The 25,218-nt window shown below is 42.9% G+C and overlaps 1 protein-coding gene and 2 long non-coding RNA genes across 5 annotated transcripts in view; 2 read left to right on the top strand and 1 right to left on the bottom strand.

Annotated features, from left to right (window-relative positions):
* ARID1A (AT-rich interaction domain 1A) overlaps positions 1-25,218 on the top strand; it is a 70,411-nt gene that overhangs the window by 1,890 nt on the left and 43,303 nt on the right. For 2 of the 3 annotated variants that reach the window (XM_027059970.2, XM_053209572.1), the window contains exon 2: positions 24,406-24,618. In XM_027059970.2, the coding sequence (XP_026915771.1) occupies positions 24,406-24,618 (213 nt within the window). Of the gene's footprint in view, positions 1-4,422; positions 5,343-24,405; positions 24,619-25,218 lie in introns of those variants that run through there. The other variant, XM_053209573.1, reaches the window with a different exon arrangement.
* LOC128313085 (uncharacterized) lies at positions 14,107-16,956 on the top strand. Its single transcript, XR_008293289.1, has 2 exons — positions 14,107-15,859; positions 15,903-16,956. It is a non-coding gene; the product is annotated as an uncharacterized LOC128313085 (long non-coding RNA).
* LOC113599466 (uncharacterized) lies at positions 17,679-19,688 on the bottom strand. Its single transcript, XR_008293290.1, has 3 exons — positions 18,832-19,688; positions 18,622-18,704; positions 17,679-18,401 (listed from the first exon to the last, which is right to left on the bottom strand). It is a non-coding gene; the product is annotated as an uncharacterized LOC113599466 (long non-coding RNA).

Below are 25,218 nucleotides of genomic sequence, written 5' to 3' on the forward strand. Positions count from 1 at the left end.
CGAGCGGGGTCCTGGGAGTGGGTGGCGGCTGCGGGGAGCAGGCCACAGCCTTGGGATACCCCCAGTCCGGGGCCCCCACTGCTGGGGAGCTGCCATTGTCTGGCTCTTCTCTTAAAATGGCTGCCTGTCTGCCTTCCTCTCCTTCCCTCCTTCAGCCTTTGTGTGGGGCTTTCCCTGAGGTGTTTGCTCCCCTTCTCCCTCCCTCCTGGTCCCCTCGAACTCCGGGGGTCTTCAAGGGGGTGTGGGGCAGAATGTGCGGGGAAGGGCCTGGCCGGGGTTGAGGGGGGTGCTGGGGGCTCAGGTTAGGGGTGTGCGGTGTTAGGAGCTCGGGAGTGGAGTGAACAATTCTTTGCTCACCTGCCGCTCCTCTCTGCCCGCCCTCCTGTCTTTCTCTAGGCCGTTCCCCATCTGTGCGTTCAAGGAGGGGCCCCTCGGGTTCGGGGGTACCTCGAGGGAGGGCAGGGGCCTGCTTGGGGGCAGCTAGAGGCCGGCTGCGGTTCACCCAGGGCAGCCTGGGCCATCTCCTGTCTTAGTCTCCGTCGGCCCAGTGGCCTGGGCTTCTCCCTGGAAGTGCTGGTAAACAGCTGAGTGATTGGAGTAGTAAGTGCAGATTGCTTTGGTTTGGGATTTGAATTATGGAGGTAAAATCCTTCTGTCAAAGCCAGGAGACAGTTGGTCTTAGGTTGACATCCTATCTGTGATCTGATTGGCTCCCCATCTCCTGCTCTTGGCCATTTATAATTGCCTCTGATGTAATGGTACAACAATCCTGATGAGCTCATAAACTTTTACACTCTGCTTTTCTGCCAGTGATAACCCAAACCATCGCTGCCACTATCTGCCTTTTATTCCCGAGCTGAAATTGGCTGTGACCTTGAGGAGGGAGGTTTAAGCAGCAATACTGTATCAGCAGGAGCAGAGCCCCAGACAGGCTGCCCTTGTTACATTGTGCCGAAACAAAAGAGGAGGCAGTGGCATTTTGCTTGTACCTTGGATTTATTTTGCTTGTTATGTTTTATGCAGCCTGAAATAGATTCTGTGTTGTCAGAACAGTAGCTGAGTTTTTCTCTACAATGGGTTTGCTGTTTGTTTTGGTTTTGTGACTTTCCTGATGGTATAAATGACTTCTTTGATGGCTCTGAAGATGCATTTGTCTTGAGTAATTTTGACCCTGTTCGCTTTGCAGAATTGAAATTATTTTACTGGGGTTTTTATCGAGTGACAAATGTGGGATCTTTATGGGAGGGGGTAGGAGGAAAACTTTTATTTATTTATTTTGAGAACTGGAAGCTTTCTGAGAGAGAATTTCATATTAGGTTCAAGTGTTCTGTTTTAAGGACGACTGGCCTCATTCTTTGTTTACATGTTGAGTCTGGTTAACACTTTCTTTTGTTAATTGAACTTTGGGAGAGCAGCTCAATTTAAAGAGAAGCCGATGTCTTTCATGATCTTGTGAGGGACTTTCTCCTAAAGGCCTGGTTTGGTGAAATTTATCATTTGTTCCTGAGACATCAAAAAGGCTAGTTTTGTATTTTGTCATCTGTTATTTTAGAGCTTTGAAATAGAGGTCGACTGTTTTTTTCTTTGCATCTTAAGGTATGTTCCATTTCCCCCCCATCTTCCAAGATAATAAAGATACCACCTATAATGATACTTGATATTTGCTTAGAAATGACAACTTTAAGGTACATTTTTATGCATTCTGTTTTATTTTAATTTTGCTCTTCGTACCTCTTCATGTTCTGCCTTCAGTGCTTTTGTCAGGAGTCCTGTATCTTTTCAAAGAGGGGGAAAGCTCCTTTCATGCCCCCCGCCCCCCGCCCCAGCAGTATTCAGTTGTACCTTCCTGCTATGAGATTTTGTTCACTGATTAGTTGTGTTCCTTCCTCATTCTAGAACTGCTTTTCTCTTCTATTAAGGTAGGAATTTTGAAAACAGTTGGGTTAAATGGCAGGTTTAGAGTGCTGTGCCTTGACTCCACATTGTCCATAGTGTTCTGTGTTTGGGCAAGAAACTGGGAGAATTTTAAATTGAATCTCTAGTGTCTAGAGGATGAGCTTAGTCTTAGCAAAGAGAACATTCTCTTGTCTCTGGACAAGAGACATGCTACATCTCTTTCCCTTGAGGGGAGGGGGGCTGAGTCATTTACCTTTTGTAAACTATTAGAGGAGTAAATTTGGGCTAAGTCAAGGTTCATTTAAAAGCAAAAATTAAAGTTGAAAAATAATATTCAGGCAAGCACTTTGTTTTTGGGGGGTATAAAACCAACTCTTGCCATATAGTGATTTTCAGTCATTAAACGAATATTTGAGCACTTCCTTTGTGCTGAGTACTATGCTGTGTGCTGAGTAAATGGTAGGAAAATAGATACAGTCCCTGTTTGGAAGTTTGTGCTGCCCTTGGGTGAATTTTCGGTTTCACTTTTAACATCACCATTCCTAGCACTTCATACAACATAGATTCCTGTTCAATTTCATTCCAGTTGCCCTGATGCCCAGAGAATGGGCTAGTGAGCATTCACTTGTGGAAGAGACAGTGCAACTTCCAGTTTTGTGGTAGTCTCTATGAGGGATGTAGGTGGGTAGATTTTGATAGGAATTTCTCTTTGCTACTTAAAGGATAAACCTCTTATCAGACCATGATGCCTTATTCTTAAGCATTCTTAAATAATGGGGTCTTGCTCTGTCCCTTTCTTTCCTTAACTGAATCTTGGATTAAGACTGTTTTGCAGAGAATTGATTGACATAGCTAAGGTTGTAACGTTCTCATTTGACTCTGCCTTTATGAAATAAAGATTAGCTGAGTGTTTGTATTGTGGCTCTGTCTTTTTCACAGGAGCCGGAAGATCCCAGCAGGCAAACTTTCCCTTTAGGGCTTTCCATAAGTAATACTGTATCTCAAGGTGTTGAATCCTGCTACTGATGAGATACTTTTTAGTCACCTATGCACTTGATCCTCATGTAAAGCGTTTTATTGGGGATGCTTTTAGCTCTAGTACCTTGAGAGTAGTACCAGCTCATCAAAGTAAAAAATGAAATAGAATATGTAGTCTGGGATCAAGATGGATTTGATTGTAGAAGTTTGGCTGTTAGTTCTTGCTATGGAAATATCAGACGATATTTCCAACTCCTGGGAAACAAATACAGGCATCTTGGGCTTATTATGGGAATGCCTACTGGCAGAAATTCTGGGCTGGCTAAAATACAGGACTCTTGGAACTTTCTCAAGTAGGAGGGACCAGGAAAACCACACTGAGACGGCACTTCATTGTGAGGGCTTCATGTTTCTCTACTGTCCGTGAGGGAACTAGGGGTGATGGGGGTTGGGATGGTTGCAAGAGAAGAGAAAGCATCAGGACCAAGGTTGGCTTCTTTGTATTGGGCCCTGCAAGGACTTTTTAAGGTTCCTTCCTTTGTGTGTGACACAGAGCAACCAGTAACCATGACAAGTGGCACCTACTGTAATAAGATGTCTTGGATTGCATTAAACATTCATCTGTTGGATTGGCTCCTGTAGGGTGTGATGTCTGCAGCAGGCTTTAGCAATGAGGTTAGTGGACTTTTTTTTTAATGTGGAAATAGGCTAACAAAGTAATGGTCAGGACCCTTTCCAATCCTCCCCCCCGCCCCTCTGCTGTTGTATTGATTGGCTTCAAATCCCCAAATTCTAGAAGCAACTGAAATGAACCAAGCAAATATATGGTTAAAATACGGTATTCAAAATAAATTGGCACCGAATAGTTCTTTCGTGCAAGTGAGCTGGGATACCTTGGTCTCTAACATGGAGTCCTAATTCCCATGGCTTTTATCTCTGGGTTTCTCCTTGTTTAGATTGGTTATTATCATTATTGATGCACACTGAGTTGTGTGTGACACAGTGGTGAGGAGTAAAGAGTGCAGGATTCAGGAGGAAGAGGCTTTGGTTCCACATGCAGATCTAGATTAAGCTGTGTGATTTGGGGCAAGCCACTGACCTTGGGTTTATTTTCTCTTCATCAGTAAAGTGAAGTTGGTGGACTGTATGGCCTTCTTCCTCTGTGATGCTACGCATTGGGCTGTGCTTCCACACCTAACTTGTTATGAAGGCAATTTCTGCCTGTACATTGACCAGTAGGGGTCTTGAGACCATCTTTCTTCCCTTGGGCTCGAGGAACTCAAGGCTGTTTTCTCTTGAGGGTTTACAGGAACAAGCTCTGAACAGTTGGGTACCACAATGGTCTGTGGCCCTTTACAGAAAAAGCCTTACCAGACTATTTTGTTTTGAAACTGTTTATGTTTGTCATTAGTCATTCCACCTGGCTGGTGGTTTTAAAACACTAAACATTAATTGAAAAATTGGGCAGACTTGATTAAAGCAAGTCTTGAAAAATAGTTGCCTCAAAATCTCTAAGAGGGGATTTTGGGAGTAGATTTGGGGTGGGGTAGGGAGTGGATAGTCATAACATTAACACTCTGCTTCTCTTGGGGGGATAGGAAGGTGGGGAGAGGTAGCATTAAGTTCTCCAGACTCTTCAGGTGTTTGGGCAGGTCTAGGTCTGGTTTGGGCAGTTGGTTGTAATCTGAGTGCCTGAACTTGCCCTGTAAGTTTTGCTGAGAGAGGAGCAAAAGTTCCTGAGACTGGAACGGAAAAGCTAACCATTGCAGGGTCAATTTCATAGGCCTATTGCCTTTTCTCATACCCTTAGTTTTTTAAACTATGTGGTGTGTTTTGCAAGTGGTCCTGGAAATGCTATTCTTTCCCTTCTCCAGCACACCTGAATTTCCATTCTTTCTCCTCCTGGCTGGATAGTTTAGAAGTATAATTTAGGCATCTTAGAGGTATGCTAGAAGGAAGAAGCTTCCCTTTATAAAAGAGGAAAAAAGGGAGAGGAAAAGGTGTTTGATAATTCTCTGCTTGACACAGCAGCTCCTTCCTCTTCTGAAGGAACCAAATGTTTCAGAGCTTTGTGTAAATACTTGCTGAGCTGTCAATATGTACCCAGGAGGTTTCTGTAGTAAGATGTAAACGGCTCTATAGAATGTTTGACAGGCAAATTAATAAACAGTTTTCAAGCAAAGATAATGCTAGTCTGTTCTCATGTGGTGGAATAAAATAACTTTGGAGGAAAGGAAATGTGGATAGGGAAGAGGGTAGTACTGGGGGTGTGGAGGCGTGGATGGAGGCTAGGAGAGATGATCTAAAAGAGACTGGAAGTGAAAAGACACTACGCTGGAAAAGAAGCCTCCATGGTCCTGGGTCTAGGCGTAGTTCAGGGCACATGGAGCCCCGTTCAAAATGGATTGCAGTTTCAGAGAGAAAATAAACAGAAGTCTGGAAAGAAGATCCTAAGTTTCAATAGTGAGGTAAGTGTGCTCCAAAAGCTTGGTTTATGAGACTTTGAGTTTTAAAGCCTTGTTCTTTTGGAAAGGTTTTGTAGTTTGGTGAGATGTTTCTAGGGTTGGGTTTGCATTTTTGGAATACCAGAAAGGAGAAAAAAAGATACTGCAACTTCAGCGTCGTCCTCAGCCTCTGGCTGTGGCTCTTGGAATTGTAAGCCCGCTTTAAGGGTTGGGTTTATTTGTATAGTTTTTACTGGACTTCTTCTGTGCATCATATATGTGTGTGTATATATATATATATATATATATATATATATATATATATTTACATATATTTATATATGTATATTTACATATATATCTACACACACACACACACACACACACACACACACACACACACATATGTTAATGCTCCCAAGTTCCTGGGTTAGTACAAAGTCCAAATGTTTGGGGACTCACTAAATCCTGCCTGAAGGGTTATATGGATAGATTCAATCTTTGTTTCTGAAATTGCCATTTTAGGATTAAAAACATTTCTGAGTTCCTTCAGTGAAACATTCTTTTTGTGGAGGAAGAAATATTTTAGAAGTATTTTAGCTGTGTGCCTGTGGTACTCTGGTTTGGTAGCCTTGTGAGATAACCAGATTTATCTTCTAAAAATCTCTTTTTAAACAAAATCCACTGACTCTGACACTGCTTTTCTTTACAAGAAGTGTTTTTAATGTTTATTTATTTTTGAGAGAAAGAGACAGAGTGTGAGTTGGGGAGGGGCAAAGAAGGAGGGAGACACAATCTGAAGCAGGCTCCAGGCTCTGAGCTGTTAGCACGGAGCCGGATGCGGGGCTTGAATCCACAAACCGTGAGATCATGACCTGAGCTGAAGCCGGACGCTTAATTGATTGAGTCACCCAGGTGCCCCAAGAAGTGTTTTTATAGACCAGAGTCCTGCAAGTGTCTTTTTGATTTAGCATAGCAGTAAGGAATATGAATGTCATTATGGCCCTGACCATAATTTTTAGGTTCTGCTGACTTACCAAAGGCTATCAGCTTGTTTTAAAACAAAATTCAAAAACTTGCGTTGACACAGACAGTGGTTGCCCAGGCCTTTGTCAGTGTGGTGGTAAGGATATTAGAACATGAGGCTCATTGCTGAGAGTATAATTTTTAGCTCAGGGGGATTTGGAGATTCAAATGGAAATAGGAAATAGCTCTATGTGAACACACCAGTTAGATATTAGGAAGGGACTTAAAAGAGACAGTATCTGCTTCAGAGGAATTTCGTTTTCTTGGTGAAGCATGCTTATGTGCATACATCTGGAAAACTTGCAAAGCAGGGTTTTATAAATGGGTATAGACCAGCCTAAGTGTATGGGCTGAAGGAATTCCAGAATAAGGAGCCATCAGAGTTGGGCAAGGTTAACCTGGGACAGCTTTTCAGAGGCAATGATTTGTGAAGCTTAATGTTCAAGAGGGGGAAAGTTAAAATATTAATTTGCCTTTTCATACCGCTACTCTGAGTTCCATGGGCTTTATAGAATCCAAACTACACAACCCTCCCCAGACCTGTACTTGTCTCATTCTAGTGACTTTGAGAATTTGGACTGTAACTGTAAAATTCCGTGAGAGTGGTTCCAGGGTCTTAGTGGTTCTTGTGGTTATGTGGGGCCTTTAGTACAACCTGCCAAGTTCTTGGCCAGTTCAGGGGCTCTTTTGTAGTAATTTCGGGTTTGGAAGGTTGTGTCACCTTCAGAGTTGTGTGCCCTGGACAACTCTGCAGTGACGGTGGTTTAACTTTGGTTGGAGAGCCTGTTTTTCTTCTTCTTCTTCTTTTTGGTAGAGTTAATTGAGTTTTTTTAAGCAAAACAAGAGTCGTGAAGTACCTGTCCAGACACTTAGGCTGCTGCTATTTCTGAAGAGTTGGGAGCTGTGCTGAAGCTGAGTTGCTTGGATGAGACCTTCTATTGAGGGTTGATGGGTGGATAAGCCTGCATGTACACAGTTTGCCCATCTGTTCACAGAAATGGCCTTTAATATTGTTTTTGATTAGGTTGGCTGTGGCCAAGAAGCTCATAAATGGTGCAAACACATGCTTATTCCTTATGGGAGCCTCTGCAATGTAGTGATTTTGGTTTCTCTTTACCTGCTGATCCATGTGTGATTGGAACACACATGATTTCTGGCACTTTTCAAGGACTGTAAGTGGATGCTTTAACAGCTGAAAATGCATAGAGAGTCCGGTGCCAGGCTGCTACAGGGCTTTCACCTGGAAGAGAAGGATAGGTTACACTGTTCCAGAATACAAGTACGGAGTGGAGTCTTAAATACAGATTCTAGTTTAGAAAATACTCTGGCATTTGGCAAAGCAAATTTCCAGTAACTCAGAATTAGGGCGCAGTGGTTCGTCTGCCATGGATAGCTGGTGAGTAGGGGCTTGAGATGAACTCCTTAGTCTAAGTTTTAGAGGAATCCAAGTTAGGGTGAATGTGGAATTAACTATCTTGAGTATTCTTCCCTGAAATTGTGCCCCCCCCTCCTTCCCCCCCCCCCCGCCATTCAAATGGATGGAATTAGTTTTTGTTGAATGTAAAAGGACATCTGAGTGAACTTTCATTTGTTTTTGTTAGTCATTTATGCATACTAGAAGATAGTCTTGGGACAAGTTGAGTCTTTATTTACCAGTGGCTTCTGCATTTTCTAAGGGTGTACTGCAATGAGCAGTCTAATGCCAAGAATGCATTCCAACATGCTGCAGAGTAGGAAATTTGATCCCTAAAATGTTGACTTAGTGTTGGTTATGGTACATATTAGAAATCACCCAGTAATCCAGGACAGATTTTTGTCGCCCTCCAGGAAGTTAATGTTGATATGAAATACTAAGGAGCTTGGGGCACTGGAGCTATGGGCTCTGCAGGCCCAGAGTGCTGCTTAAATTGCCACCCATATGAAGAGGAAATGTGCCATGTGCTTTTTTTCCTCTTCTACATTTGGGCTTCCTTATGGCTTCGTTGCTTCTGGGTTCCCAAGTCTGCAATGTTAGATATTAGACTTCCTCCTCCCTTGGCACGGGCACATTTATGATTTTCTGTGGCTCATCACCAGCAGCCAAGATTTTTGTATGCTTTTTCCCTCTTAAACTTGTTAGCTTTCAGCTTGCTTGTTTATAGACATCTCTGTTAAAAGGAACTCCCTGCTCAAGATCTAGCACCAGCATGACTGCAGCAGGGGAGTTTAGGGGTTGGTGTGATACCAGTCATTTAAAAACCCATTTGCCGTGTACTTTGTGTTTTTTATTTTGCCTCCTGTTTCCCTTGAGGTCACAACTTGCTTGCTGGGCATGAGTGCATCTGGGTCCAGCTGTTTACTCTCAACTGACTTATGCCGGTGTCTTTAAGAAAGTGTGAGTTCAGCCACGTGGTAGATGATTGAAGTGCATGGCCGCTTCCTTTTAGAGGAAACAAGTATGTCTTCGGCCTCTTCTTGCACAGTGATTTCCCCCTCTCTCTGGGTGGACCTTATTATGGCTTTCTCTTGTCCTTAGCGAACAAGTCACCTAATGCTGGGAATTAATTGCTGTTTCTTGCTGTGCCTTGCCTGGTGCATACAGATGGCTTTCTCTCTTTTTTCCTCTGTTACGAAGGTGGTGGAGTTCTTGGGTTGGTCCAACAGTGGTAGACTTCTAACTATTTGTCTGTTTAGGAATCTGATTGCCAAAGATAATTCTATTATAAAGGACTGCGGGAACGATTCTATAGGTAGTTTATCCGTAACTGTGTCCTGGGCCACGGATAGGCTGAAAGCCTCACTGAGATCCAAATTTTCAAATGATGGCATGTTGAGGGTGAGTATTAATGATAGCAACCATGCATTTGAGCACTTACAATGTGCAAGCTCTATGCTGGGTCTCTCCATGAATTTACTGATTTAATTTTCAAAACCATGTGAGGTGGGTTTCTATTGTTACTCCTCCTACTTTACACATGAGGAGACAGTAAAAATGAGAAATTTGCCCTAGGGCAATATGCTAGTAAAAGGTAGAGTTCTGATATGAATCAAGGTTTGTCTGATTCTCTAGAGTTGTAACGTAAAATACTAAATTTGCTTCTCTAAAATAAATGTTTTAAGCACTAAGGCTTTTTGGGACATTATTTTTGCAATGGCCCAGACCTCTTAAATGGGGTGAAAGACTGAAAAGTTACAATTTTACATTATGCCTAGATTTCTGTCCATTTAGAATTTTTTTTAAGTTTCTGATGAGTGGCCATGTGATCCCAGTGTAAGAGTTGGCAGCATTTGGTCCTCAGGCCACTTTGTTTTTGGGAGGGGTCTTTGAAAGTGTTGGCGGGCTGGGGGTGGGTGGGTGGTGGATTGAGGCTCAAAAATAGACTCCTTCACTTTGATCTAAGTGAGAGTAACTTGCATTACAAAAATATTTGCAGAGTGATTTTACTTTCTATGACTTGGAGCACTTGCAGGAGAGGCAAAGATTATTGTCTTAATTTCCACTTGGGGAAAGTGAACACAAAGATTAAGTGCCTCACACAGAGTTTCCTAGTAGAGTCAGCTCTAAAACCAAGGTTTAAAGTTCCCTTAGGCTGTGTGACTTTAGGCAAGTCACTTCTCTGAATCTGTATCCTCAACTGTGTAATGAGGAAAAGTATCTACCTTGCAGGCTTCAATAAATATTAATGAGATATGTGAAAATACTATTATCAAATAAAATTTGAACATGACTCCTGGTTGGTAGAGGCCCCTGCTTGAGAGGGGGATAGTATTGGTGGTTAAAGACTGTTGTTGATCTTCACTGAATTAAAAGCTAGTTGGTTAAGTGTCTGACTCTTGATCTCGGCTCAGGTCCATGATCTCACAGTTCGGGAGATTAAGCCCCATGTAGGGCTCTGTTCTGACAGCATGGAGCCTGCTTGCGATTCTCTCTCCCCCTCTTTCTCTGCCCTTTTCTCCCTCTCCCTCTCAAAATAAATAAACTGAAAAAAAAAAAAAAAAGCTATCCCATAGTTTTTAGCTGCATCTAAGTTATATTAATACTTAAAAGAAAAAACCAACAAATTTTATTAAGTACCTGTTGTCAGTTTGAGAGACAGATTTGTGCAGTGGTTCTCCAGGGGATGGGGAGTGGGGGGTCCCTAACCATTAGCCTCAGCATTACCTGGGCCCTGTTTAGAAATGCAAATACTCGTCTAGACCTACTGAATCCCAAACTTTGTTTTAACAAACCCTCCAGGCCATTGTGATGCAGGCCCAAGTTGAAACTACCGGATTTATGCATCTATGCTCAACTGGGCTAGAGTCCATCAGAATGACCCGAGGGGCTTCTTCCAGATTACACCATAGGCTAATATTTCAGATGTATGTGTTTCTCCCAAGATGTGAAAGAGTTACTGGATACAGAAAAGGTTAAAAGTGCTTGGGGTTGGGGGAGAAGTAAGGAAATACTTTTGAGATGGATCTTCTATTATGCAATAATGATAAACTCTAGTGACAGAAAATGTCTGTTTTCTTTATAGGGCTTGGGGACTCCCTGCCTTCCATTTCTCTTTCTCTTAGCTCTTTGGTGACATGTAGCATGAGGATAATCTGAATCTGTGGTACTGGTTGTTTGATGAAGGTGGAAAAGATAATTTTAGGATGGTGACCTGTGGTCTCCAGGTATGACCAGCCAAGTAAATTGCTTAAGAAAGTGATTCTTGTAGATGCCAGTTTGGAAAGCTTTAATTGAACACCATGATGTCCCTTCTGCTTATGATGGCTTGTGATCTGAGAACAGGACTTTCAGTGATCTGCTGGTCTCTCAGGTCATCCTCAAAGACCTCCCTCCCTCTCTCACCTGAGCCCCAGTGGCTAGCCAGTTGTACTGTGATTTTTCCTTTCCTTGTGTCTCTTGTCTTAAAGTCCTAGCAAATAAACCCATTAAGTCAACTCCTGACAAATCACCCATCGTTGAAGTAGATGATGTCTCTCTAAGGGGTGGACATTTGAGCCAAGACCTGTCCCTAGTTGTATGTAATAAATAATGATTGTACTTGACCCAGAAATGGAAGTTAGAGAAATGGTCAGATAATAAACAGTAACCATGCAAAAGACCTAGTGGAGAACCCGTGTTCTGGTACACCTGTGCTTTCTGAAAACCTGATGTGGTTTCTGTATCGTCCCCAATACAAGCAAGTTTCCTTGTACCAGGCCTCTTTTCCTTCCTGCCTGAGGACTGAAGCTGAGATCACTGTGACCCGGCTGCAATGAAGGCTGAGGCTTTCAGGAGGCAGTATGCTGACAGTTTGATCTGGGATTTAACATTTGTATGCACAGACAAAAGTTCCAGTAGGGAGTTTTATGTTCTTTGTGTGTGTGTTTGTGTGTTTTAAACTCACTTTGTCGTCCCTCTGCCTTATAGCTTTCTTTATTTTCTCTGTTCTTTTTTTTCCTCTTTTTCATTCTGTCCTCTGGTGTCTAACTCCGTTAGCAGAACACAGAGTGCATGGAGGCCTCCGTAACTTTACCACACCAGATCTGCTTAAATGTTTTAAAAGTACTGGAGATGCAACTTATACCACTTTCAGATCAACATCATTTTAGTAAAAATTCCTGATATCTGTGTACCTCTGTTGGAGTTGCCTGGCTAACTAGCAGCAGCCAGTGCCTTTATCTAATAAACTAACAAACAGAAGTTTTCCTAAATGATCTCTACCTCTTCTGCTCTCTTTTCCCACTTTATTGCCTTGGTCTGGAGACTGTTTCTTAGCCCTCCTTGATCTGTTTTTGGGGTTGTGTTGGGACATGACAGATTTGTAACATTTTTGTTTTTCTTTCTGGTCTGTGATTTGAATTCTCTGCTTTCCCAGCGCAGCTTTGAATCGGCTTCTTTAAAACCCCTGCATAAAACCTCAAGTGACCAATATGTGGTCTCATTATGGTATTTTGGTTTAAAATAAAATGAGATTGAGATAGCTGGGTTCATCCACCCAGACACATTCACCAAAAGGAAATTCTGTGTGCCTTGAATAAAAGTGTATGAGCCAAACACACTTGGGGGTAAGGGGGTGAGGAAGAGATAAATTTTAGCTAGATTTGCATAACTTAGCATGCCAAGTACATATCTCAATTTGATTATACTGGCCAGAGATAACAAATAAAGAGGAGAGACAAATAAGCTTCAGAAAAGACAGCTGGTAACATTGGTCTGGTCCAATGTATTTCTAGTATAAATGATGAAGCCAGGGTCTCCTATACACATTTGTGTGAACAGTGGTGTAGAGAGGGTTGGTACCAATGTACTTTTGGAGCTTTGAAAAGAACTGGACAATTTACGGGACTCTTGGCTTTTCATTCAGGGAATTGTTGACCTTAAAAAAGCCTGAGGATTTGGAGGCACTATAATCTTAGTAAGGTTGGCTGTGCCCTGGGCCATTCTTTAACTTACTTGATCGTGCCTGTTATAGTTCAGAGTGAACTTAGGGGGACCAGGTGAGAGACTGGCATTTTTGGAAAGTGGTCCAAGGCAGCACTAGGAATTAAATAAACACAGTGGCACTGCTGCTGCTTCTCAGTGTCTTTACTGAAATACAGGACTTGATTGGATTGATGACAAACGGAATCTCCGACTGCATGTAAATCAAGTTCCTACAGCTCAATGATGTGTCACAGACACCTTTTATAGTACAGAAGGAGAAATTTTGGCAGGATGTAGAACTGTGCACTTAGAGAAATTTAGGATCTTTTTATATAACCCATGCAAGACCAGTCCAAGTTTGGAGTTATAGATAAAATAAAAGGAGTGGGGAAAAGGAGAGCTTTTTAAAGAGAAAGCAAATGAGGCCTTAAAGTTTTATGACTAGGAGCAGTTTTTGCCTTTGCCTTTTTTTGTTTGTTTTTGAGCAGTTATCTGCAAAGCAGTTTAATATGGAAGAAGGAGGAGTATTTTAGAAACTAGGTCAGAAGTAGGTGTGATTTAGAAGTGTTATCTTTATTGAACTTTATTGAAAAGTTGCTGGGGTGGCTCAGTCGGCTGGGCTGACTCTTGATTTCGGCTCAAGACGTGATGTCACAGTTAGTGGAATCAAGCCCTGCATCAGGCTCTGTGCTGACAGCGTGGAGACTGCTTGGGGTTCTCTCTCTCCCTCTCTGCCCCTCTCCCGCTTGTGCGCACTACCCCCCCCCCCCAAATAAATAAATAAACTTAAAGATAAGTTGCTGTGTACCCTCCTGGGTGAATCTCTGTAAGGTTACATGACCCTTGCCTCTCCGTGTATTCCTTAAGTGTACCATATGACTTAATGATAAATGACAAATGAGCAGGGCAGAAAATGTCTAAAAAACTGCACCACTTAGTTGGGCTTGTGGTCCATCCACAAGGTCCTTTCCCTCCTAGAAACACCAAAGGGTGGTTTGTGGGAGGAAGTACCTTTTCCTGGTGTCAATCCATCCCACCTTATGTGGGTAGCAAGATCTGCCCATTGTTTTTAATTATTGGGCATTTATTGGGATGCAGTATCCCAGCCGATCTTTCTTGCACACCATCAAGATTTCCTAGACTTTGATCATATTCCCTGTTTCTCAGTTTTGGGGATAATAACATTTTTTTTGGCTCACTTAATTACCCAGTCCTGTTAACTGACTTTGAAGCATACGATAGTTGGGACTTGCCAGTGTAATAAATCTTAATGGCAGAACTTTTTTTTGGAAAACCTGTGAGTGCCTACCTTCCTTTTGCCAATTGCTTACAGTAACTCAACAAATACTTCCCGAGCTTCTACAATGTATCAGTCAATTGCCAATTGCTTACAGTAACTCAACAAATACTTCCCGAGCTTCTACAATGTATCAGTCACTGTTGTGAACATGGGATTCATAATTTCTGCCTCCATGGAGTACTTCTAGTGGGGAAAGATGTAAGTAAATAATCACAAATAACCATAATTAAATTGTAATAAGTGCACTGGAGGAGAAGTACCACATTCATTCAGTAAATTATCTTCCAACCATTTTTAAAAGTAAATTTCTATTTATGATTACCGTGGCTACTGGGTGACTTTGTAATGTTGGGCTCTTGGGATGGGTACTGGCCAGTTCTGATTCCCTTTCCCTTCACTGCTCCAGGGTCAAGTGTTACAGGAAATTCTCCATCTAAGATTGGACTTGTAATGGGCTAGAGTCCATTGTTTCTCATCGAGGCTCTTCTTTGTGTGGAGATGCATTGCAGGACATTTGGCATCCTGCTCCCCAGGTAATAAATGCCAGTAGCACCACAGAGTTGATATGATAACCAAAAAAAGGCACTTTGATACATTTATTTCCAAACACTTCTCAGGGATTTAGTACTGTCCTGGTTGAAAACTACTGGGCTTTATTTACTGTCAGGATTTTTGGGAGGAGCTACTGAACAAATTCCTTTGGGAGAACAGACTGAAAGTAGATGGAGCTTGAAAACTGGACTCCTCAATCCTTTTGATGTCTGACTTGTGTGTTCTTGATTCTTAAGCGTTTACTTTGAAACTTTGCTTTCAACCCATTCTGCTCTTCCTCTTATTGAGGGTAGAGAGAGGGAAGTAATGTCTGTTGTATGTATAGTTTATGAACTGGTACTTTAACGAGCATTTCACATACCTAATCACTTCAGCTGTCTCATATCTTTGTTAGGTTTTAATCCCCGTTTTACAGATGGTTCTGGTGCCAAGGGAGGTGACTTGTCAAAGCCTATACTTTTTTCTCTGTTTTAAAAAGCATAACCTTAATTTATTTGATTGTTAGTTAACCTCTAATTGACCACTTTGGGTTTCTGGTCTGGAATGCATGGGGACCAGACCTTATGTGTTCTGGTTGCTAAGCTTCGTTTCTAGAAATTTGGGACTTGTGTAGGATGATAATAGCTAACATTTTGGGTGCTAGAGGATATAGCAGTCAATTAAACACACATCCACCTCTAGTTCTTCTAGACACATACCCACCCACTAGCTTATATATTCTAGTCTAGGATATAAACATTAAGCAAGATAAATAGTAAACCATAGAGTGTTCTAGTGATACATGCTCAGGAGAAAGATTTGTCATGGACCAGGTATTAGAGGTGTGCAGGATTGAAATTTTAGATGGGTTCACCAGGGAAGACCAGATTAAAGTGTTATTTGATGTGAAAGAGAGCTAGACTAATACCTGAAGAAAGAGTACCTGGTGGAGAGATAGTGAGGCCAGAGCATATCCTGCTGGTTTGAGGAACAGTGTTTTGTTTTAATGTATCAACTCATTCATTCATTGCTGAGGGTACTACTACTATTGTCTCTATTCTGTTGTTGCAGAAACTGAGAGACAGAGAAGTTGAAGGCATTGCAGGGGCAGAGCTCTTAACCATTATGTGGGACTGGCCACCCAGGGCCAAAGCATTTCCTCTGCACGAACAAGGTTAGGAATTGCAAGGCCTCTAGAATTTCACTTTCTCTTTGACAGTTTTCCTACTTTTAAAGTAGGAAAGTTTGTTTTACACACAAATCTTTACCTTCCTGGAGCTTATATTCTAGTCTAGAATACAGATGGTGAACAAGATAAGTATATAGTACGTTAGTGATACGTGTTCAGGTGAACAAGATAATCCAGGGACCGGGTATAGGAATTTAGGAAAGCTTGGCTTTGACTGAGAATGCTGCTTATTTGGGAATCTGGGAATCTGAGGTGCATTCCTGATTGTTTCTCTGTTGGCCAGGCACTGCCCTCTTCAGACCCTTTCTTGGCTAAGGAAATTGGACATGTGCATCTGCGTTCTAGAGTCACTTGGTGCTAGAGATGGGAGGAGTTTGGAAAGAGGGCATGTAGCCCAAATGCTCCTAGACTGGACGTGAGAATCTCCTGAGGCGATTCTTGGCCCTGTCCCAGAGCTGCTGATTCAGAATCTGGAGGGCAGGATTCCATTGTGTTGCTGAGGAAGTTAAGTTACAACCGGGTTAGTGCCTTGCCCCTCCCCACCCCCAGCTCACCCCAGGGAGTCAGTCAGAGAACTGGGATGGGGACCCAGGTGTCCTCTCAGCTTAGTACTCCTCACCATGTTGTGCTGCTGCCTTACTCTTGAGATTAAAATATTGTATAGAAGGGGATGTTTAATTTTGTCAGATGGCATTTCAGTTCCTGTTTAATCATCTTCTTGAGGCCTTACTGTTTTTAGAGCCCTGGGATTGAAGCAGCACCTAAAGAGGAATTCTTTCTCAAGAAGTTGTATGGTTTCTAGTGTTTTGGGGCACCTGGGTGGCACAGTCAGTTAAGTGTCCAACTCTTGATTTTGGCTCAGGTCATGATCCCAGCGGTCGTGGGATGGAGCCCCATGCATCGGGCTCCACAATGGGTGTGAAGCCTGTTTGGGATTCTCTCTCTCTTTCTCTCTCTCTCAAATTAAAAAAAAAAAAAAAAAAGGAAGTTGTATGGTTTTCTCAGAGGCTTTTGTAAGTCGTTGGAAATGGGAGAGATTCGTTAGCTAAGTTTGGTCTTTCAAAAAAGTGATCTTTGTCATTTACAGAAGAGCATTTTCTGTGTGAAAGGTGGCTAATTGAAAGTGTTCTGGATGAGAAAGCCTTGATCATTTGTTAATAAGTTCATTAGTTTGGTGCTGTAGCTGCATTATTTGAAGGACTCTTTCTGGAACCCAGGAAGAAATAAAGAAAATACCAGCCACCTGGTTGTGGTTTTTCTGGCATGTCTCTTTTGGGTGGACAGCTGTGAGGTGGTTATTACAGTTGGCTCTCATAAGCTGTTTGAGTTTTGCTAGATGATTCAATGACTCTTACCCCTTTGGTCTTTTTTTTTTTCCTACCCTTAGTTAGCGTTCTCTGTTCATCTGATCTGGAAGGATGGAGCACAGTAGCCTGAATTTCTCTGAGCCAGGGAGAGAGGCACCTTGTTCTCTATCACTTTAGAGACAGGTATGGGTTGGAAGGTCAAGTCTGATGTCTGGTTGCAGCCCCTCTTAGGGGTTTGGTCAGGCTGGTGCTTCAAGTGATGTCTTTGAAATGAGTTCTTACTTAGTCTGCAAAGAGGAACATGCCCTAATCTTCTAGAATTGTTTCTGTAAACAGGGGCGCTTTGGTGGTTCAGTTGGTTGAGTGGCCAGCTTCGGCTCAGGTCATGATCTCGCTGTTTGTGGGTTCCAGCCCTGCATCAGGCTCTGTGCTGACAGCTCAGGGCCTGGAGCCTGCTTCAGATTTTGTGTCCCCATCTCTCTGTGCCCCTCTTGCTCATGCTCTGTTTCTCTCTCTCAAAAATAAATAAACATTTTAAAAAATAGAATTGTTTCTGTAAACAGAATAGGGTTGATTTTCATTGAGTTTGGATTTAAAAAAAATTGTTTTTAATGTTTATTTTTGAGACAGAGAGAGACAGAACATGAACGAGGGAGAGGCAGAGAGAGAGGGAGACACAGAACCCGAAGGAGGGTCCAGGCTCTGAGCTGTCAGCACAGACCCCAACGCGGGGCTCGAACTCATGAACTGTGAGATCATGACCTGAGCCAAAGTCAAATGCTCAACCGACTGAGCCACCCAGGCACCCCTGGGTTTTTAATTTATATTCAACTTGGACACTTGTGGAATTTGAAAAGATTTGGTTTTTAAACCTGTCTCTTCGGAGTGGTAGATGTTGGTAATTTCTCTCTCACCATAGGCAGATGACCAGTTTGTTTAGAATGTGAATGAACTAGAACTAGAATGAATTGTTTCCAATCTCTTGTAAAGTAGAAAATTTGGGGTATGATTCTGAGATTAAGAAGGATAATAAGAATCTTGGGCTGAGTGGGTTTGATTTCCGGGGTCAGGTGTTGGTATGTCTGATGAGATATTTTTCTTATCCTATCATCAACTTCAATTTAGCTTCAGAAAATCTTAATGACTCTGGTGAGGCCAATAGGAAGTTAAGGAATGTTTTATTGTCCTAGGTCACATAAACAGTAAGGAAACTTGTTTAAACGCAAACCCAAATGAAGGAAGTCTCTTTATTTTAGGAGGCAGAGTCTGGGGATAGAACTAAACAGATTTCTGGGCAGTTTCTCTTCAGTTGGAGTAAGGGTTTTTGAACAATTTTCAAAGCCACGAAATACTGGAAGAGTAAGTAAGAAAAGGATGAGGCGGCTTTGGATACAGATGTGTGTGGCTGGGGAGGGGGACACCATGAGAATGACTTATTCTGGTTAACTAATGTGTACCAGGGTAAAAAGGGTGGTTCGTTTTAGGGGAGTCTATTCTGTCCACCCTAGGATCCCAATGGAGCCACGTGGAGCTCGCGGGAAGCTGAAAGCGTTGGTTGGGAGAGTCCTTACCTTTTATATTTGTCCCCGCCTGGAATGCTCCTCAACAGGGGAGGGTCCCGAACGGGAACTGGATCAACAGCTGCCGCCTGTCCCTGTAATCACAGGAAGCTGAGGCCGGGTGCCTTTGTATGGGAGCTCCGCGGCCAGACAATAGTTTGTGCTGGCGGGGCCATGTGGCGAGTCACGTGACCCGGGGCTGTTTTCTGCCGGGGTCCTTACCCATCTGTTCTCTCTCGGCTCTTTCTGGGTTATCAGGCGCCAGTCCAAGTCCTCCCAGGCAGCCAGCTTCATGGCCAGAGATTACGAGCACTAACCTTCCTGGCAGGGGCGGTGTGGCTTCGCGTTTATGCAGATTAGCCATGTGTTTCTCACTTCAAGGCGTTCCACAGGAAAAGCCTTTTCCTGTGTTTGGCTCTCAGTGGGCGGTTCCCAGCTTACTGTACTGGGACTCGCGAGCAGCAGGCGTGCACGAGAGGGATCACAGTACACTGGCCCCCTCCCATTCCACCTCCAGTGCTACGTCACCACAACACAACCGCTCGCGCTCTCATACTGTTGGTGTCATTCATTCGGTGCCAAGATTGCTTTAAAAAATTCCCTTGGCCCCAGTTCAAACAGGAGTACAGCTGGGATGTGTTAGATTTTAGGCAGTCTGCCCTCAATTTGAGATGAGTTATAAATAGCAGTGCCGACTTCCTTAACTACCGCTCTCTGAGGTAAAATGCAGGTTAATTACTGTGGGAATCAATTAGGGGGTTCTTTCGGTTAAAGAGCCAGGGATGCTTTTTTTTAAATTGTTATTATTAAAAGTCATACAACAAATCTGGCCAGGAATGAATTGAAAACACAAGGAGTAAGGAATAATATTTAAATGTCCAAATTCCAGGGTATGGCACTAAGTTTATACTGGCCCCGTCTAGTTGGCATTTAGGATGACAGAACAAATGGGAGGCAAGACTTCTGCTTTCTGATGGGCACTGTCTCCGCAGCCCCGGCCCATCCAGCTCCCCTCTTGTTCTTGCCAGTCTTGGGATACCAAATCTGGCTCCTTACGGTTGCTGCCTGGTCACATCCTTTCTGCGTCTTTGGATTGAGACCAAAGCCTGGAGCTTTGCTCAGTCGGACTTTCATTTCAAGAACATTGAGTTTGTCTTTTTTGGTGTCACTGCAACATGGTGTGATACATTTTGGTGAATAGTATCTTTTTGCCTGGAAGTTTGACAGGAGGCAGGGGAGGGCGGGGGGCTTCTCTGCTCTCTTCTCTATCGGTCATGGTCAGAAGTTGGAGAATTTGAAGTCCAGTTTGTTGTATCCCAGCAACCCTGAGGATTGTTATGGCTTTCCTTGGGGTCAATAAGAAGTTGTAAGGGATCCCGTTAGCTCACTGGTCTGGAGGGGCATGTAATTCTTTCTGCTTAGGATAGGGGGACTCTATGCAAATGGACAGTCTACAACCTGCTAGAGGAAGGTCTAGCGTACTAGGCCTCCTTGGCTTTGATGCCCCTAAACTGTGTCTTTTGATGCATTTTATTTGACAGGCAGTTTGTCAGTAATCTGGAAAGCGATAAGTGGTGGATGGAGGTGGATTTTTTTTCTTATGCCTCTTTCCCCCCTTTTTTAATTTTTATGTTTTTATGAATGCAGGAGAGTATATACAGCAAGAGGCCCGACTTCCCTGATCAAGGGGGCAGCATTTTCTTCTCAAGTATGTGTCTTTGTGGCAGAGCCTTTGCTTTTGAAGTGTAATCACAGTAAAATCTACTCCTGTGGTTTCCCATTGAAAGGATTTCCTCTCCATCATTCCCAGAGTGGAATCTCTGGCTCTTTGCAGCCAGAATTTGGTGTTTCCCATCCCCTGCCTCTTTCTTGCTGTCTGCAGACTGCTGATACTGGCTTTTCTGTCTTGCATGTAGTAGGGATTTTTCTGGCCTGAGATTGCTCTTTTCCAATAAAACTGATTAGTGATGATTTAAAGCCCCTTTTCTGTTATGAGAGATTGGAAGATGGCATTTCATCTATAACTGCAAATCACAAATCTTTCACAATGGTTTTAAATGTCACAAGTATGAGTTAGGTCCTGACTTACCTCCCCTTTTGATATGAGCAAATGTTTAACTTGGACATGAGATCGGAGTAATCAGATTGTTTGAACTGAATATATTTTAGTTTGCTAAACTGAATATTCTGTTGATTAGAACTCTTTGGTGAAGAGAGGAGGTCAGAAGTCTGATGTCCAGGAAAGGGAAATGTCTTAGTTTTATTTTTAGAATAAGAATTTCTTTGATTTGCATTTATTTTTGGACTGCAAAGATTTCCTAAAGTTGATGGAGAGATCCTTGAAATGCTTATTAACTAGCCTCTGCTAAGTAGGTGTCCTCCGTTGGGGGTGCAGGACCCTAGATATGAGGGAGGAAAAGGTAACTAACTGGCCTTTAGCCTTTTGTTTTTAAGGAGTGGGTTTGGGGATGCTTTTGCAATTTTGAAGACCTCTCTGGTGTAGGATGGCGCGTAAGATTCTTCTCAGAAGTATGCTTGTTTCCCCTTAGCTGTTTGTTCTACCCTGCCCTCTTTTTTCTTCCAGTTCAATCCACATTTTTTTTCTTCCCTCAAAGTCATAACCTGGTTCAGGGTATGCCCCTGACCCTATGGTTCGAGGGTTTGATCTGGACTTTGTCCCCATAGTAGCCCCTGCCTACTTCTTACAGTAGGGCAGCCTGGCACAGTGCAATTATACTGCCCTAGCTCTGCACTTGGGGTCTGTGGTGGTGGGGCAGGGTGGGGGACGACTTTGAAGGTAAAACACCCGATCTCTGGCTTCCTACAACGTAGTCTTGAGAGATGCAGTCAGTTAATTAGACAACTAAGTGCCATATCTTAGGATTCTGACTGAATTTGCCATAGGATGTTTAGAAACATGACAGATCAGACTGTGCTGAAGAATGGGAAGTGGCTTCATGTTGAAGGGTTGGGTTTCTGCTAGTGGAATCCATTGTGGACAGGAGGGCAGGGCAGGGTACCATTGCATGGAGCTGGGCTTGTATCTATGTGGGGAATTTTGGGGTGAGGATGAAAAAATGTGTAGAACTGGAGCACGTTGTGTAGGGCTTTGGAGCCAGGCAGAAGCACTATTTATCATTATTGATAATGGCTACTATTTATTGGGCATTTAAATACCAGGCACTGTGTGTAGTGTGTTGTGTGCGTTTTAGATGAAAAAGTCACTGTTTAGATGGGCTTGTGTTCAAGGTCAGACAGTGGTAGAGTTAGGATTTGAGCCCAAGTCTGTAGATGTACTACATTCTTTGCTCTTTCTATGTGATAGTGTCCAGGATGTAGACAGGGAGTTTGTAGCTATTGTTGGACAGGGAAAGATGAAAATGATTTGTGGGCATTGCTCTAGAACTGTGGAGTTCAATATGATAGTCACTAGCCACATGTGGTTATATGAATTTAATTAAAAGTAAATAAAAATAATCGAGTTCTTCAGTCACACTAGCTATATTTCAAGTACTTAATAGTCACCTGTCACAGAAAATTTGATCGGACAGTGTGTCTAGATCTCAGTAGTACACATCTGAATCATCCAAGGATCTTAAGGGGTGGAGAGGGTGGGTGGGCCCAAGCCCTTGCAGACTCTATAGTGCCTGCGTCTCTCCCTAGAGATTCCATTTGTGAAATTCACAGAAAATTCTGATCGGTAGCCCTGGTTGATAGCTGCTGCTCTAGAAGCTCCATAGTAACCATGGTAATGACTGCCCCTCTTGTGTTGTGGGGAGACCTGGACTGACAGAGATACCCAGAGTGGGCTAGTCTCCCTGTTCAGTAAATGCAGTCTCTTCACCTGGGAAGAGGGTGTCACCTGGGAGACACATGGAGAGCAGCTGCAGTTTGGGATGAGATGAGGATCTGGTCGTTATATGTGGCATAACTTAGCTGCGTAAGCCCCTGAGCTCTGTATGGGGAGGACTGGTGGTGTTTTGGCTTCACTGCCAGGTGTATCTGGGGAAGACCACATGCCATTTATTACTCACTAGTCCAATTGTTGTTAAATCTGAATTTCCTAAAAAGCCCCAAAAGAATCTGTGTAGCTCCAAAATTAATGACTGAGAGCTTTCTTAGAGCTTCTGACACAGAGGCAGGACTTAAACAAAAATGGTTTATGTAGGATGATTGAAACAACACTTTAATAATGTTGACATGTAGTAGTAATTTGGGATACAGTTTTACTGTGATTCACTGTAGTTTAGAAACTTGAAGGGTGCTCCCATCATCATTGCTAACCTTTTTAGCTGAGATTCTGCTGTAGCCTAAGAGAATTTTGCCTCAGCTTTTTTCCTCTTGGTATTTAGAAGAATAGTTTCTGTAGCTTTTTGTCTTATCCATTTCCTCATGATAGCTTGACTTTCCCTCTATTATAAAATAATTATGTAGTACTCTGCCCCCCAAGAAAGATATGTACAGAGAACCAGTTATCTGAATGTGCCTCCCTCCCCTTAGAGGGGTTTTGTTGTTTTAAGGTCTTACACACCTTAAATTACAGAATAATTTACTAACTACAGAATAATGGAACAGGAAGGGGGACCCTAGATATAATCTAAAGTTCTTAAGTGTGGCTCCTGGACCAGAAGCATCAACATCACTGGGGAACTGTTACAGATAATGTATGCAAGGCCCAACCCTGAACCTGCAGAGTCAGATACCCCAGGTGTGTGTGGGTCTCATCAGTCTGTGTTCTAACAAGCCCTCTGGCTGATTTTGATGCAGGCTAAAGTTTGAGAACTACTGAACTCCTTCTTAATTTGAGAGCTAATGATCTTCAGGTCCAGGGTATTAATATCTACTGCCCATTCCCAAATTAAAATTTAGTTTCCAAGTTTTGTGTCTGGTCCAAGCCTACTTCTCAACTTGGGTGTATCTATTTAAGGTGTTTAGAGACACTCCCTCTACCCCACCCCCCATGCCCACATTGATATGGGTAGGCATCTCTGGCTGGGAAATATGCTGGGCTCTATCCTATGTAGCTCCAGTAGGGTAGAGTTATGTCAGAAAGTGAATGAGATTGAACTTGTCACTCAAAGAGCTGAAGGAAAGCTATACATATAGCCAAATACTTGTGAATTGTACTTTGAGTTTCCATTATTGGTATACCTCTATGCCTTGTCCTTTAAAGAGACAAAAGTTATAATCCTTCTTACACATTCAAACTCTTGAATATTAAAGGAGATGAACTTTTCAGTTGAGATGCCCAAGGCTCTCAACAACTGTAACTTAGCCATGTTACCCATTTGGAAGAAAGCATAAATTTAAGTGCTTGTGGCATAGTATGAACGGTCTACAGATATGCAGAAAAGGGATTCTACTATTTAAAGAATGGAAACATCTAGATGCTTATGTATTTGAATTCCCAACCACAGTATTGAAGCATTAGTTTTGGTGGTGTTGAACAAGATATAGCAGCAATGTCCTCTCCCAGCTTGCAGGGCCTTTGTTCTGATTTTCTGCATCATAAAGTACATATATTCATTGCTCTATACATGGTTTTTCCCTTGGATCTCAAGTAGTACCACACTTATACAAGATGTTTTCATGGTGGTATTTTCATTTTGCAAATGATAAAATCAAGGTTCTGAGGAAGGTTAAGTGACTTGCCCACGGGTTACTGGGTCTGTACCATTGTTTTTTCACAGTAACTGTTTTTCTATGTGGCATACAGACCTATACGCTTGGGTTTATGTTCATATTGGCCAGGGGCTATCAAAGCTTCAGGTTAATGAAATGCTTTTTATTTTGTAGCCATCCAGTCCAATGGATCAGATGGGCAAGATGAGACCTCAGCCATATGGCGGGACTAACCCATACTCGCAACAACAGGGACCTTCATCAGGACCGCAGCAAGGACATGGGTACCCAGGGCAGCCATATGGGTCCCAGACCCCGCAGCGGTACCCGATGGCCATGCAGGGCCGGGCGCAGAGTACCATGGGCGGCCTCTCTTATGCACAGCAGGTAGATGGTGACTCCAGTTACCTTAACCCTTGTTGCTGTCCATGATCTGGTCTTGAGTTATAGAATCAGAATGTGTCTCTGGCATCTAAATCTCTTGAAAGGAGGATAGACCAACTAACTCAGTTGGCTCCAGTAGGCTGCTTACAAGGCCAAGGTTGTGGGTACCATCCCCTGTGTGCTTGAAGGAAAACTCCCTGGCCACAGGCTGTACAGATCTGTGTTCTTTGACCTGGCTGGCCTGCTTGTATTCACTGACTAGTGATCTCTGGGAAGGTGGGAAGAAAGGCAGCAGCTAGGCACCTATCCACAGCTACCAAGAAAAGCCCCTCATGCCCTGAGCCCTGGGGATGGAAAAGACCCTTCACGTTTCCCAAGGCCTTCAGCATATAGCTGATTCAAAATGAATGGTTAGGAGGGACTGGGAATAGAAGAGAAGGGGAAGACCGAACCATAACGATGCTAACAGTGCTGTTATAAATGTTAAGATTTCCCTCATCTCCTCTTGTCTGGCCATCTGCACCATTATCTTTTTATTGTCATTTTTTTGTTTTGACAGCATTTTCTATCATTTATATTTGAGTAATACTCATACTGAAAATG

The sequence above is a fragment of the Acinonyx jubatus genome, chromosome C1 (genome assembly GCF_027475565.1).
Source record: "Acinonyx jubatus isolate Ajub_Pintada_27869175 chromosome C1, VMU_Ajub_asm_v1.0, whole genome shotgun sequence".
Taxonomy (NCBI): Eukaryota; Metazoa; Chordata; class Mammalia; order Carnivora; family Felidae; genus Acinonyx; species Acinonyx jubatus.